The following is a 12,028-nucleotide window of genomic DNA, read 5'->3' as shown; positions in this document are numbered from 1 at the left end:
AATAGGGGGTGTTAAATTTCAAATCTCGGCGGGGGGGGAAACAACTACTCATTACCAACTTCTTCCTCAGCAGCCCAGAATGATGTGGTTCAGGTGCTGTTTTTTTTTTTTTTTTTTTAACTTTCCTGCCAAAGGTACATTGAGGTATAATTAGGGAAAATAGAATGGCTAAGTAGGCCTCCCACACAAAGCAATCACTTTCTTAACCATAGGGAAAGGCACATGGGTACTCCTATGTATTCCAGGAATATCCCAAAAAAGCACCCAAGGCAGAAGTCAAGATCTTTTTATAACTTAGTCTTGGCAGTGGTGTTCAGTCAGTAAGTCATGTCCAACTCTGTGACCATATGCACCACAGCACGCCAGACTTCACTGTCCTTGGAGTTGCTCAAACTCCTATTCATTGAGTTGATGATGCCATCCAACCGTCTCATCCTCTTGTCACCCAGTTCTGTCTTCAATCTTTGTCAGCTCAGGATCTTTCCCAATGAGTTAGCTCTTCCCATCAGGTGGTGAAAGTATTGGAGCGTCATCATCAATCCTTTCAATGAATATTCAGGACTGATCTCCTCTAGCATTGACTAGTTTGATGTCCTTGCTGTCCAAGGGACTCAAGCACCACAGTTTGAAAGCATCAATTCGGTGCTCAGCCTTCTTTATGGTCCAACTCAAATCCATACAAGACTACTGGAAAAACCATAGGTTTGACTATAGGATCTTTGTTGGCAAAGTGATGTCTCTGCTTTTTAATACACTATCTAGGTTTATCATAGCTTTTCTTCCAAGAAGCAAGCATCTTTTAATTTCATGGCTGCAGTCACCATCTGCAGTGATTTTGTAAGCCCAGGAAAATAAAGTCTGCCACTGTTGCCGTTTTTTCCCCATATTTTTTGCCATGAAGTGTTGGGACCAGATGCCATGACCTTCGTTTTTTGAATGTTGAGTTTTAAGCCAGCTTTTTCACTCTCTTTCACCTTCATCCAGAGGGTCTTGAATTCCTCTTCACTTTCTGCCATTAGGATAGTATCTGCAATATTTTGGCCACCTGATGTGAAGAACTGATTAATTGGAAAAGACCCTAATGCTGGGAAAGATTAAAGGCAGTAGAAGAAGGGGACGATTGCCGGGGGCCAGCGTGAGGAACTCTGCCTATGGCAAAGGTCATGAGGAAGGAGGCTTGGCATACGCAAGGACGTGATCAAGCCTCAGAAAACCCCCTGTTCCCGAGCATCTACCCCAAAACCAGAGTCTGTTTTATGCTCTCCCCCATAACCGTTTCTCTCGGAGAAGGAGTAAACGTGCAGCTCCAAGGCAATAAAAATTCCTGGGCATGACAAGAGTGTTTCAGCTTACGGACTCCTCTGAAGGTTGTCTAGCCCACCTGTATAGGTTCGTCAGGCCACATGTGATTGTTTACAGCCTCCCAACCTGAGAGGCACGAGATGTTTCAGACTTTCTACAGGCAAATTCTTTTGGGGAGTTGGAAATTATTAGTATAGTGGGTTGGTTAGGAATTATATTGGTGAAGGGTTTTTCATTTGTTGTGCCAATAATTGCTGCTAATTCCCTACCCTGGGTGTGACAAGGGTGTTTCAGGTCAAACCTCTGCTGACAGACTAGCTTGTGTGACAAGATTATCCACACTCCTGCTACTACGCACATGATTGTTTACTACCTCTCAACCATAAACAGCACAGAGAGTTTTGGAGTATTTTGAGAGTCTTAATTAGCATAGAGCTTTTTCTTCTTGTTGAGTCAATGATTGTCGCCAGGCCTCCATATCCTTAGGCACCTGGGAATATATTAATCAATGTATTTGGAATATAGAAAAGGAAATATAGTAGTTTTTGATGTTAGCAATACTAGACTTTTTGAGTTAATATATTTTCTCTTTTGTACTAGATCACTGTGCTTTGTTATAAATCACTGTGTCCTTGCTATGTAAAAATGTAACTTTATCACTATCTTAAGACTAAATAGATCTTAAGGGGAACATTGGTGAAAGGATTTTCATTTGTTGGGCTGATGTTTGCTGTTAAATCTCCATATTCACTGCCCTTATAATGAATATAACTAGCATATAGGAGAAATAAGTATTAACCTTTAAGCATATAGGAGAAATAAGTATTAACCTTTAAGCATATAGGAGAAATAAGTATTAACCTTTAAGATTAATCATGTTAACCTTGGGTTAAATAAATTCCTTTCTTGATTGTAACTCACTACCCTCTCACCCTATAGGAATGCAACTTTATTTGGAGGGTGGTGCCTGGTTTAAGAAAAAACACCCTTGGAAAAAATAAGTTTTTTTGTTATCAGAAAGAAAGGATCATAAAATGTCAGCTGATCTCATGGCCAGAAGATGATGTAATATCCCTAAGACCTTTTTTTTTAGACATTTATGTGAAGCACCTGATTTTGATAAAGGTCAGGACTGCTGACCCCCGCGTGACTCTGTATTCATCCCTATATGTAACAAAAGGTATATAAGCAAACCCAAAAATAAAGAAATCGGATCAGTTTCTGGAAAGACGGATTCCCCCATGTCGCTTCTTTCTTGCTCCCCGTTTTTCTGGCTGACTTCCCATCTGGAACATGGATGCTATTCCACGTAAACCAAGTGATTCAGCCTCTTTTTCTCCACTAATTTTCCTACTACACTATCCGTTTCTAATCTCTCTATATATCTGTAATTAAATATATATTTTTCCAAGGACGCCGACTCCGTCCCCACCTTCGAATCACCCTGGATCCACCGGGGCTGGACCCCGGCAGACGATAGAGGACGAGATGGTTGGATGGCATCACCGACTGGATGGACATGAGTTTGAGCAAGTTCCAAGAGTTGGTGATGGACAGGGAAGACTGGTGTGCTGCAGTTCATGGGGTCGCAAAGAGAGCCGTGACTGAACTGATCTGCGTATCTGAGGTTGTTGATATTTCTCCCAGCAGTCTTGATTCCAGTTTGTGCTTCAGCCAGCCAGACATTTTGCATGGTGACTTCCTGGTGGCTCAGATGGTAAAGCATCTGTCTACAATGCAGGAGACCTGGGTTCCATCCCTGGATGGGGAAGATCCGCTGGAGAAGGAAATGGCAATCCACTCCAGTACTATTGCCTGGGAAATTCCATGGACAGAGGAGCCTGGTAGGCTACAGTCCATGGGGTAACAAAGAGTCGGACACGACTGAGCAACTTCACTTTCACTTTCTCTGCATTTAAGTTAAATAAGCAGGGTGACAATATACAGCCTTGAAGTACTCCTTTCCCAATTTTGAACCAGTCTGTTCCATGGTCGGTTCTAACTGTTACTTCTTGACCTGCATACAATTTTCTCAGGAGATAAGTAAGGTGATCTGATATTCCCATCTCTTTAAGAACTTTCCAGTTTGTTGTGATCCACACAAAGGCTTTAGGGTAGTCAATGAAGCAGAAGTAGATGTTTTTCTGGAATTTTCTTGCTTTTTGTGTGATCCAACGGATGTTGGCAATTTGAACTTTAGTTTCTCTGCCTTTTCTAAATCCAGCGTGAACATCTGGAAATTCTCGGTTCACGTACTGTTGAAGCCTAGCTTGGAGAATTTTGAGCATTACTTTGCTAGTGTGTGAGATGAGTGCGATTGTGGGGTAGTTTAAACATTCTTTGGCATTGCCTTTCTTTGGCACTGGAATGAAAACTGACCTCAGTCTTGTGGCCATTGCTGAGTTTTCCAAATTTGCTGGCATATTGAGTGAAGAACTTTAACAACGTCATCTTTTAGAATTTGAAATAGCTCAGCTGGAATTTCATCACCTCTACTAGCTTTGGTCATAGTAATGTATCCTAAGGCCTGCTTGCCCTCACATTCCAGGAAGTGTGTGTGTGGACTTCACATTCCACACTCTCTAGGTGAGTGATCACACCATCATGGTTATCCAGGTCATTAAGACCTTTTTTGTACAGTTCTATATATTCTTTCCATCTCTTCTTCCTCTCTTCTTCTGTTAGATCCTTGCCATTTCTGTGATTTATTGCGCCCATCTTTGCAAGAAATGTTCCCTTGGTATCTGTAATTTTCTTGAAAAGCTCTGTAGTCTTTCCCATTCCATTGTTTTCCTCTATTTCTCTGCATTGTTCACTTGAGGCTTTCTTATTTCTCCTACTATTCTTTAGAACTCTGCATTCCCCTTCTTTTTCACTTCTCAGCTATTTGCAAGGCTGAGAGATACCCTTGGTCTATGTTCCACACAACTAAGGGAGCCTAAGAGAAGTTTCAGTGCCCTTGTTGTAAAGTTAGTAATAATATTGATAGTTGTACATTTTTCTATTACGTTACAGAGAATATATATTCTCATGCTCTATTTTGTGAGTGGGAAACTGTAGTCATTAAATTTATGAGGAATTTGTGAGGGTTTGTGAGAAAAAGCTTACATTCATGGTAGTACATGAGGGGCAGTATGCATATATGTTCATATTCATCCTGGGTTTTATATATATATACACACACATGCACATATATATGGATATGTTTATATAGACATGCATTTAAATACTTAAGACCAAAACAGGGTTAAATTAGGGATTTTTACAAATGTTTTCTCAATTCTCACAACTGCCCTGGAAGAGAGTATTGCTTCTTTACTGTAACTGCAATATACTTGGTTTATCGTGTTAATTTCTGCAATACAGCAAAGTGATTCAATTATACACATACATATTCTTTTCCATTATGTTTTATCAGAGGATATTGAATATAGTTTCATATGCTATACAATAGGACTTCATTGTTTATCCATTCTTTATATTATACAGTGGTTTGTGTCTGCTAACCCCAAATTCCAGACCCCTCACTCCCCATCCTCCTCCCCCTTGGCAACCACAGTCTGTTCCTTATGTCTGTGAGTCTGTTTCGTAGACGGTTCATTCGTGTCATATCTGAGATTAGAGTGATATCATATGGTATTTATCTTTGTCTTTCTGACTTAGTGTGGCCATCTCTATGTCCATCCATGTTGCTGCAAATGGCATTATTTCATTCTTCTCTGTGGCTAAGTAGTATTCCGGGGTGTGTGTGTGTGTGTGTGTGTGTGTGTCTGTGTGTGTGTGTGTCTGTGTGTGTGTCTGTGTGTCTGTGTGTGTGTCTGTGTGTCTGTGTGTGTCTGTGTGTCTGTGTGTCTGTGTCTGTGTCTGTGTGTGTGTGTGTGTGTCTGTGTATGTGTGTGTCCGGTGTGTGTGTGTCTGTGTGTGTGTGTGTGTGACTCCATCTTTATCCGTCCCCTGTCGGTGGGCCTTTAGGTTGCTTCCATGTCTTCGTTATTATGAATAGTGCTGCTATGAATATTACTTCTCTTTTACAGGCAGAAAAACCTAACCTCATAAAAGCTAAAATTACTCGCTCCATATCATTTGGCTCAAAATTGAGAGTCATGAAATCAATCAACCCCTTTTATTTGAAAGCCAAAGCACCTACCACCTCAGCAGAAGTGCTGAGTCATCAGGAAGGAGGGGAAATCAATCATGGTGCTGCTGGGAGGAGGGGAGGACATGAATTAGTTTTTAAAATGTCAATAGGTAACAGGTCAAGATGTAATGCTTGCTGGCCTCCGTGCTTCCTCATTGCACATGTGGCTGAAGTCCCTTCCCCTGTTCTGCATTCAAAACCCGTCTCCTCCCTGCAACATCTTTGGGGATTTCTCATCAAGGTCACAGGGAACACCTGTGTCAGCTGTTACCTTCGAAGGGCATGAATCAATCTACTAACACAAGCTGCTGAGAAAGATTGACTACAAGAGGTTAAAAAGGTCCAGGAGGCAGTTGGCAGCAGTGAGCTGGTTTGGGCCTTTTCCTTCACGGAGGCTGTGGAGTAACTGATGTGTGGGAACAGAGTCTGTGCAGAATAAGGGTGTTTCTTTAAAGACCATGAGCTGAGGTATGGAAGGGGTCATATCCTGAGCTGATCTGACATCAAAGGTGAGTCTGTTGGGCTTCCTCCTAAGAACAGACTTTTGCAGGCTGGTGAGTTCAGGCCTTTGCAACTCCTCTTCTGAGAACAGCCATGTCATCTCAAGAGTGACCGGGTGTCCAGGAATGGAGATTCACTTCTCATTCCTTTGGAAATGGCTTGGCACTGAGGCAGAACTGGAGAGTTGCCTGGCTCTGCAGTGGTGTCTTTGAAGCCAGACTGACCTTAGGTTCGGACTATAGCTCTGTGCCCCTGGGGAGGCTGCCTAACTGCTCTGTTGCTGTTTCCCCATCAATTGCTTCAGTAGGGATCATAACAACTTATATTGCAGTTACTGTGGTTATCAAATGAGGTACTAGAAAAGGATATCCCACAATGTCTGACTCTTAAGAGCTCCCGCTGCTGCTGTTTCCCTTCTCAATATCAAGCCTCCAGTGCCTTTGAACAAGTAGCCTTGTCCACCCCATGTCCCTTTTTTTCCGGCTGTGCTAGGCCTTCGTTGCTGGGTGGGCTGCTCTCTAGCTGGGTGTGGGCTTCTCATTGCAGCGGCTTCTCTTGTTGCGGAGCACCACCTCTAGGGGTCGATGGCTTCAGTAGTTGTGGTGCACAAACTTAGTTGCACCGCGGTATGTGGGATGTTCCCAGATCAGGGATCAAACCCGTGTCTCCTGCATTGGCAGACAGATTTTTTGCCACTGAGTCACCAGAAAAGCCCCCTCTTCCTGTTCTTTAGAAGTGTTCCAGGAAGAGGGCTCTGTGTGCCTCAGTGATGCCAAACAGCCCTGTGAGGGAAGGGCTGTGAGGGAGTGGTGCTCGCGACAGGGGAAGCAGCCAGGACAAGGCCCAGCTGTGCAACCCCGGGAAAGACAGTTTACCTCTCTGGGCCTCTGTTTCCTCAGCTGTTCCCTAGGGGGAGCCATAGCTGCCCTCGATTTCCATATCACCAGGCTGGGGTAATAATACCGGCTGTATCTAATTGTGGGGAGACCTGGCTCTTCCCCAGGGCAGGGATTGGAATGGGAAGACATCTGCCTCATGATAGGGGTGGGGCAGGGAGTGGAAGAGGGGTGGGCCGTGGGAGAACCCACTGAGAAAACAGGCAGGGAGAGTCCTCTGCAAACCCTGACATGCTGGACCCAGACTGAGTCATTTCGACCCCTGAAGCAGCTTTGCTGGTGCTTTTGTTTTAGATTCGCAGGTGCTGGTGAATCTCAACCCTCTGAGTGCAAAGCCATGGCTGAGAAAGGCTCCACAGTGTACAGCATTAACCTCCCCTACAGAGACCTGGCCTCCGAGGTGAGGAGGCGCAGGATCACCATGACCAGGAGGTACTCCCAGGATCTGTGGTAGGGGCTGGGATGGAACACACATGCTGATGCCCACCAAGGGCCAAGGACTGCCTCTAGATTCAGGTTTATGTGAAGGCATCCATCCATTGCAGCAGGGCAGACTTTATGGATGAGAAAACACTTTGTCACCCACGGTGGGAAGCAGACCTTTGTCGCGTGGTCCTTCAGTAGACAATGATAAGGGTACTGGGATGGACTTCAGATCGGTGGCTCTTGACTGAGGGGTGAGGATCACTTTGACAACAACTTTGAAGTTTTGATGTGCCCTCTCAGTATAAAAATGTATGTTGCTGCAAGATTTGGGGACAGCTTGGATTCCCGGAAGCTCTTTCTCTCTCCCAAGTAGATGGTCAGCTCCCTGTAAGGCAAGAAATATTTGTCTCCTTCACCACTCTATGCCTGATGCTCAGGACTGGGCTAGCACACCTCTAGATAGGGGAGACCTCAGCAGGTTGTCTGGCCCACAGAAGAGAGTTTGTCTGCCTTGAAGTAGCTAGCCTCCTGAGCTGCATGTTGGTGTTCTCAAAAACCCCACCATCTGATGTCTTCCCCGGATGGTATGGTCAGTGGATAAAATACAGGATGCCTAGTTAAATTTGAATTTTATGTGAACAACAGAAGGAGTTTTTTTGGTCTAAGTTAATCTGTGTGGTTTGTGATATACTTACAGAAAAAGAGGGGAATTCCCAGGTGACTCAGTGGTAGAGAATCCTCCTGCCAATGGAGGAGACACGGGTTCGATTCGTGGGTTAGAAAGATCCCCTGGAGGAGGAAATGGCAACCCACTCCAGTATTCTTGCCTGGGAAATCTCATAGAAAGAGGAGCCTGGTGGGCTATATAGTCCATGGGGTCACAAAGAGTTGGATTCAACTGAGCACACACATCAAATACAGTAAAAAATGTTAGTTTTTATCTGAAATTTACGTGGACAACCTATGTTTTACTTTGCTAAATCTGGCAAGCCTACAATGTCCACAGTAGGCTGTTCTGTCTTCTCTCTGGTCCGAAATCCCCAGATCCAGTAGGATACCCAAGACATCTCATATAGAAAGATTTATAACAAAAACATTAGGACTCCAATTTCTATGAAAACTGAGCTCTTTTGAAATTGATGTTTGACTTGACTTGATGCTGTACCTTCACTGTGTGTCAGGAGACTATCCCGATGGGAGATAAAAAGCTGGAGGAAGTCCAGCTCTATTGGCCTGCTTCACTCACTTGTAGCACATGCTAACAAGTTGCAGTTTGTCTGGGTGGTTTCTGTGATTTTAAAGTTATAGCATCCAGTCTCAATGAATGTAACCCTCAGTAGAGACAAGTGGCCTAACATAAATTTCTGCCAAGAAACGTGGGTTGAAATAATTCTAATAATTCAAATATGGGTAAACAACAATTGGCAGAGCTGACACTTTTGAGTTCTATGGATATAGTATGAGCTTAAAAATGGTGATATTATAAAACCTGAAAAATCTGGCCAAAAGTAAAAAATTCGAAATAGGGACCTCCATCCAGTTTGTTCACAGTGCTTCTTGACTTCAGTGTTTATTGGAATGTAAGATGTTAGTGAATTGATTTTAAAAATCACGTGCAATTTCTTAGTTATCATAGATATGGAAGTGTTAAGGGCTTCTCAGATGGTGCAGTGGCAAAGAATCCACCTGCCAAGCAGGAGATGCAGGTTCAATCTCTGGGTTGGGAAGATCCCCTGAAGAAGGAAATGGCAACCCACTCCAGTATCCTTGCCTGGGAAATCCCATGGACAGAGGAGCCTGGTGGGCTATGGTCCCTGGGGTCACAAAGAGTCAGACACGACTGAGTAATACCCCCTATCATGGAGGTGTTACATTTTACTGATGGGGTTACATGGCAAATTTGACATGACTGATTAGACCGTAAGAGTGGGCATTGTCTCCAGGGGGTTGTGGTCACTATGCTTTAACATCCACTCAAGAAGAAAGAGGTTTCACAGTTCTGGGGCCTCTCCTGCCTTCCTTCCCTGTTACCCCCTCCCTCATTACCCCACACCCCCTCAGCAACATTAGGGATCAGCTCTGACTGGGAGATGCAGCACTGAGCTTGAGGTCAAGAGAGATCTGAGTTTGGATTCCAGTTCTGTCTTTTACTGGCCACATGACCTGGGTGAATCACCTGTCTCAGCTTCCTCAGCAAAAAAACCTAGTAGGGGTGAGCTGCCACTGAGAATCTGAATGTAGTTAGTTTCTAGTTAATTTCCAAGTCCTAGACCATAGCAGGTACTCCGGGAAATGTTAAATCTGAATCTTGAATCACTTGACTGGCTAGTTCTATTCCCTTGACGGCAGGGTTTGCCCAGCCCTGAGTAGAATGGAGATGCATGGTACATTCTAGCAAAAGGGGAGGAGAACCCAGCAGACTGGGTGTGGGGTGGGGAAGGGGTATATACAAGGTGGGGTGAGGTCTAGGCAGAAAGAAGAGCTGAAGTGAGCTAGGCTGAACTGGCCAGAGAATGAAAGTGGAAGTCGTGTCCGACTCTTTGAGACCTCATGGACTGTAGCCTGCCAGGCTCCTCCGTCCATGGAATTCTCCAGGCAAGAATACTGGAGTTGCTTGCCATTTCCTCCTCCAGCGGATCTTCCCAACCCAGGGACCAAACTCAGGTGGCCAGATGCAAATAAAATCCTGAGAGAGAGAGCCTACCCTAGAGAAACTACAGAGAGCTGGCTGGCAGGGGTGAACCCCAGCTACGTTGGTTCCGTGGGACCAGAGGAGATGGTTCAATTCTCTCTGAGAAGAAATGACACGCAAAGTGTAAATAGAGAGTATGTCATTTTAGGTAAGGCAAGATGTCATCTAAAATGCTGAATGTTCTCTTTAGGGGCTGAGATCTGGGTGTTCTTTTTTCCTTCTTTTTAAAAATCCCGGTTTTATTTAAATGACATTCAGTGTGCCTTTCCTCCCAGAGAAGAAAGATTTACCAAGCAAAGTGATGACGCTGGGGAAATACCTTCAGATGTGGAATCCAGACAAGCCCTTCCGAGTGCAGCTAGCCCCAAAGTTCCCGCAGCCCCACCTCCCTCTCCAGCTGAAGACTTCCTAAGCACCTAAAACATCGGTCATTTTGAACTGCACTTTGACAGAAAACAGTTTCTGCGAAATCATTGGGGTTGGTTTTGAAGAATGTTTTGGCAAATCTTGATTCTTTCTTCCCTAGTTTTCTTCAACCACCACTGAACACTGTTTACCCTTCCTCGTGCGCTTAATCTTTGGTCTCAAGCCAAGTCTCTGATGTTCATATTCACTAGTCAATTTTTGTTGTGCTAGAGAACAGTTGTGTAGTCAGTTGTGTTTGAATTTTTTTAAAAAGTGATCAGGTCTCCAATGTTTGTTAATAAATTTGGATGAGTGAAAATTCCAGGCCTCTGTGAATTTAAAGATCTGAGTTCCAGAGAACTCTGAGGGGTTTGGGTTTTCAAAGCTCAGCCTGGGGCACAAGTTTTATGTTCTTTTGTAGCTGCATCCTGTCTTCTGGGCTGGGACTGGGCTGTATTTCACATTTAAGGACAACATTTTCAAAATGTGCTTCTCAGAGGTTTAAGTGAACTTCAAACTCTAACAGACACTTAACTGGAAAAGCAGCCAAGTGCAAAGTGACCTAGTTAGGGAGGAGAAGAATACTGCTCAGATCCCATGCTCAAGACACTCCAAAGCACCTCTAAGGACTCCCAAGTGCTCTTGTGAAGAGTCTGAAAGCATCTAAGAGGTGATCATCCAAGTCCACATCTGAGAAATGTCCTCAGGTGCTGTTGGGGAGGAGGAAATTTCCTCCTCTATCCCTCTTGAGTTTCGGTGACTGGATTAATAAAAAAATTGATGCCAGACAGATGAACAGGAAAAAGAAAAACAAATTTTGATTCATGCGTGTGAAGGTGTCATGGAAATGGGACCAAAGCAGGAAGTTTTATAGTTTTTAGACCAAGAAACAATACATTTGTGAGGAGTGGACAGGACAAATAAATTTGGGTGCTCAATTAAAGAATCTAAACAGAGTTTGGGCTCTGAGTAGTAAATTAAAAAAAAAAACACACACCAATATTTGTTTATATAGGCTCCTCAGCTTGAATTCTCTCTCTGACCATAAAGATGTCCTTTTACACGAGAGGTTTATTTCCTGCTTTTAGGGTCAGACAGAAAGGAGGGTCAGAGTATTCCTCTTGCACTGGCCCCTTAGATAACTTTAATTCAAGATAATCCATATGCTATTGAGGCACATTTTGGGGGAAACTGCCCTAGGCCCCAACAAGGCCATCTTTCATTGCATTCACTTCTTTATAGAGCCCCTGTGGGTGTTCTCTCTCCAAGTCCACCCTTGTAAGTGCCCATGTCCCCCTCCCCACGTAGTCAGAGGGCTCCGCTATTGATGTGCAAGTCAGCTTCCTCCCCTTTGTGTCCGCTGCTGCAGCAGCATGGGGCGTGGGGAGCATGCCTGGAGCACTCATCCTTGCCAGCTGGGGACTCAACACACATCACCTCATCCTCAGTAAACATGAGAGAACACACATAGACACTCCAATAGGGTAGCCTCTAGCCACACGTGGCTACTTAAACATAAATTCATCAAAATTACATAAAATATAAAATTCAGTTCCTTGCACGAGTCATATTTTAGCCGTGCAATAGCTTCATGTGACTGGTGGCTACCATATTGTGTGTTAAGATAGCATGACTATCATTACAGAAAGTTCTATTAGCTCTGGAACA

At 44.0% G+C, this 12,028-nt stretch overlaps 1 protein-coding gene across 2 annotated transcripts; it reads left to right on the top strand.

Moving 5' to 3' along the window:
* Positions 1-5,228: 5,228 nt before the first annotated feature.
* MYOCOS (myocilin opposite strand) lies at positions 5,229-10,710 on the top strand. 2 transcript variants are annotated; one of them, XR_005724991.1, is made up of 3 exons: positions 5,229-5,949; positions 7,132-7,269; positions 10,231-10,710. XR_005724991.1 is itself a non-coding variant. In XM_040263508.1 (2 exons), the coding sequence occupies exons 1-2, from the start codon at positions 6,977-6,979 to the stop codon at positions 10,373-10,375; spliced, it is 438 nt and encodes a 145-aa protein (XP_040119442.1). In that variant the 5' UTR covers positions 6,618-6,976; the 3' UTR covers positions 10,376-10,709. The 2 variants fall into 2 exon arrangements, 1 of the variants encoding a protein (XP_040119442.1); XM_040263508.1 differs by lacking the exon at positions 5,229-5,949 and having other exon boundaries at positions 6,618-7,269; positions 10,231-10,709.
* Positions 10,711-12,028: the final 1,318 nt, after the last annotated feature.

Source organism: Oryx dammah, unplaced genomic scaffold (genome assembly GCF_014754425.2).
Source record: "Oryx dammah isolate SB20612 unplaced genomic scaffold, SCBI_Odam_1.1 HiC_scaffold_21, whole genome shotgun sequence".
Taxonomy (NCBI): domain Eukaryota; kingdom Metazoa; phylum Chordata; class Mammalia; order Artiodactyla; family Bovidae; genus Oryx; species Oryx dammah.
This window is presented reverse-complemented; position numbering and strand designations above follow the sequence as displayed.

What these genes read in the sequence shown, in the direction of transcription:
- MYOCOS (XM_040263508.1), top strand. Translation starts at nt 6,977, where the DNA reads ATGATAGGGGTGGGGCAGGGAGTGGAAGAGGGGTGGGCCGTGGGAGAA. An exon ending in AGGATCACCATGACCAGGAG is followed by an intron (nt 7,270 to 10,230) that starts GTACTCCCAGGA and finishes CTTTCCTCCCAG; the next exon opens with AGAAGAAAGATTTACCAAGC.